Source organism: Acanthisitta chloris, unplaced genomic scaffold (genome assembly GCF_000695815.1).
Source record: "Acanthisitta chloris isolate BGI_N310 unplaced genomic scaffold, ASM69581v1 scaffold18627, whole genome shotgun sequence".
In the NCBI taxonomy this organism is placed as follows: domain Eukaryota; kingdom Metazoa; phylum Chordata; class Aves; order Passeriformes; family Acanthisittidae; genus Acanthisitta; species Acanthisitta chloris.
Window position 1 is genome coordinate 1 of NW_008682221.1, and position 316 is coordinate 316.

Consider the following 316-nt stretch of genomic DNA (forward strand, 5'->3'; position numbering starts at 1 on the left):
CAGAGGTGCTGGGGAGGGGGACGGGTGCTGAGGAGGGGTCATGGGTGCTGGGAGATGGTTCTTGGGTGGTGGGAAGGGGTCATGAGTGCTGGGGAGGGTGTCAGTGTGCTGCTGGAGAGGTGCTTTGCAGGGGCTGCACCGCTCTGAGCATTGCTTTTTGCTTGGGAAGCTGCTTTGCGTGTGCAAATAGGGGTGACCCCAGGGTGGACCAGGAGTGTTTGGTCTCCTGACACCCCCTCCTCGTCCCCACAGACGCTGCTGATGGCGCACGCGCTGCGCCGGATCCTGTACAGCACGTGGCGACGTGCCGACTGCC

The 316-nt window shown here is 63.6% G+C and overlaps 1 protein-coding gene across 1 annotated transcript in view; it reads left to right on the forward strand.

Annotated features, from left to right (window-relative positions):
* Nucleotides 1-252: 252 nt before the first annotated feature.
* SH2D5 (SH2 domain containing 5) overlaps nt 253-316 on the forward strand; it is a gene marked incomplete at its 5' end in the record, with an annotated part of 2,140 nt that continues 2,076 nt past the window's right edge. The window contains one exon of the mRNA XM_009078444.1: nt 253-304. Within this exon, the coding sequence (XP_009076692.1) occupies nt 253-304 (52 nt within the window). The remainder of the gene's footprint in view (nt 305-316) is intronic.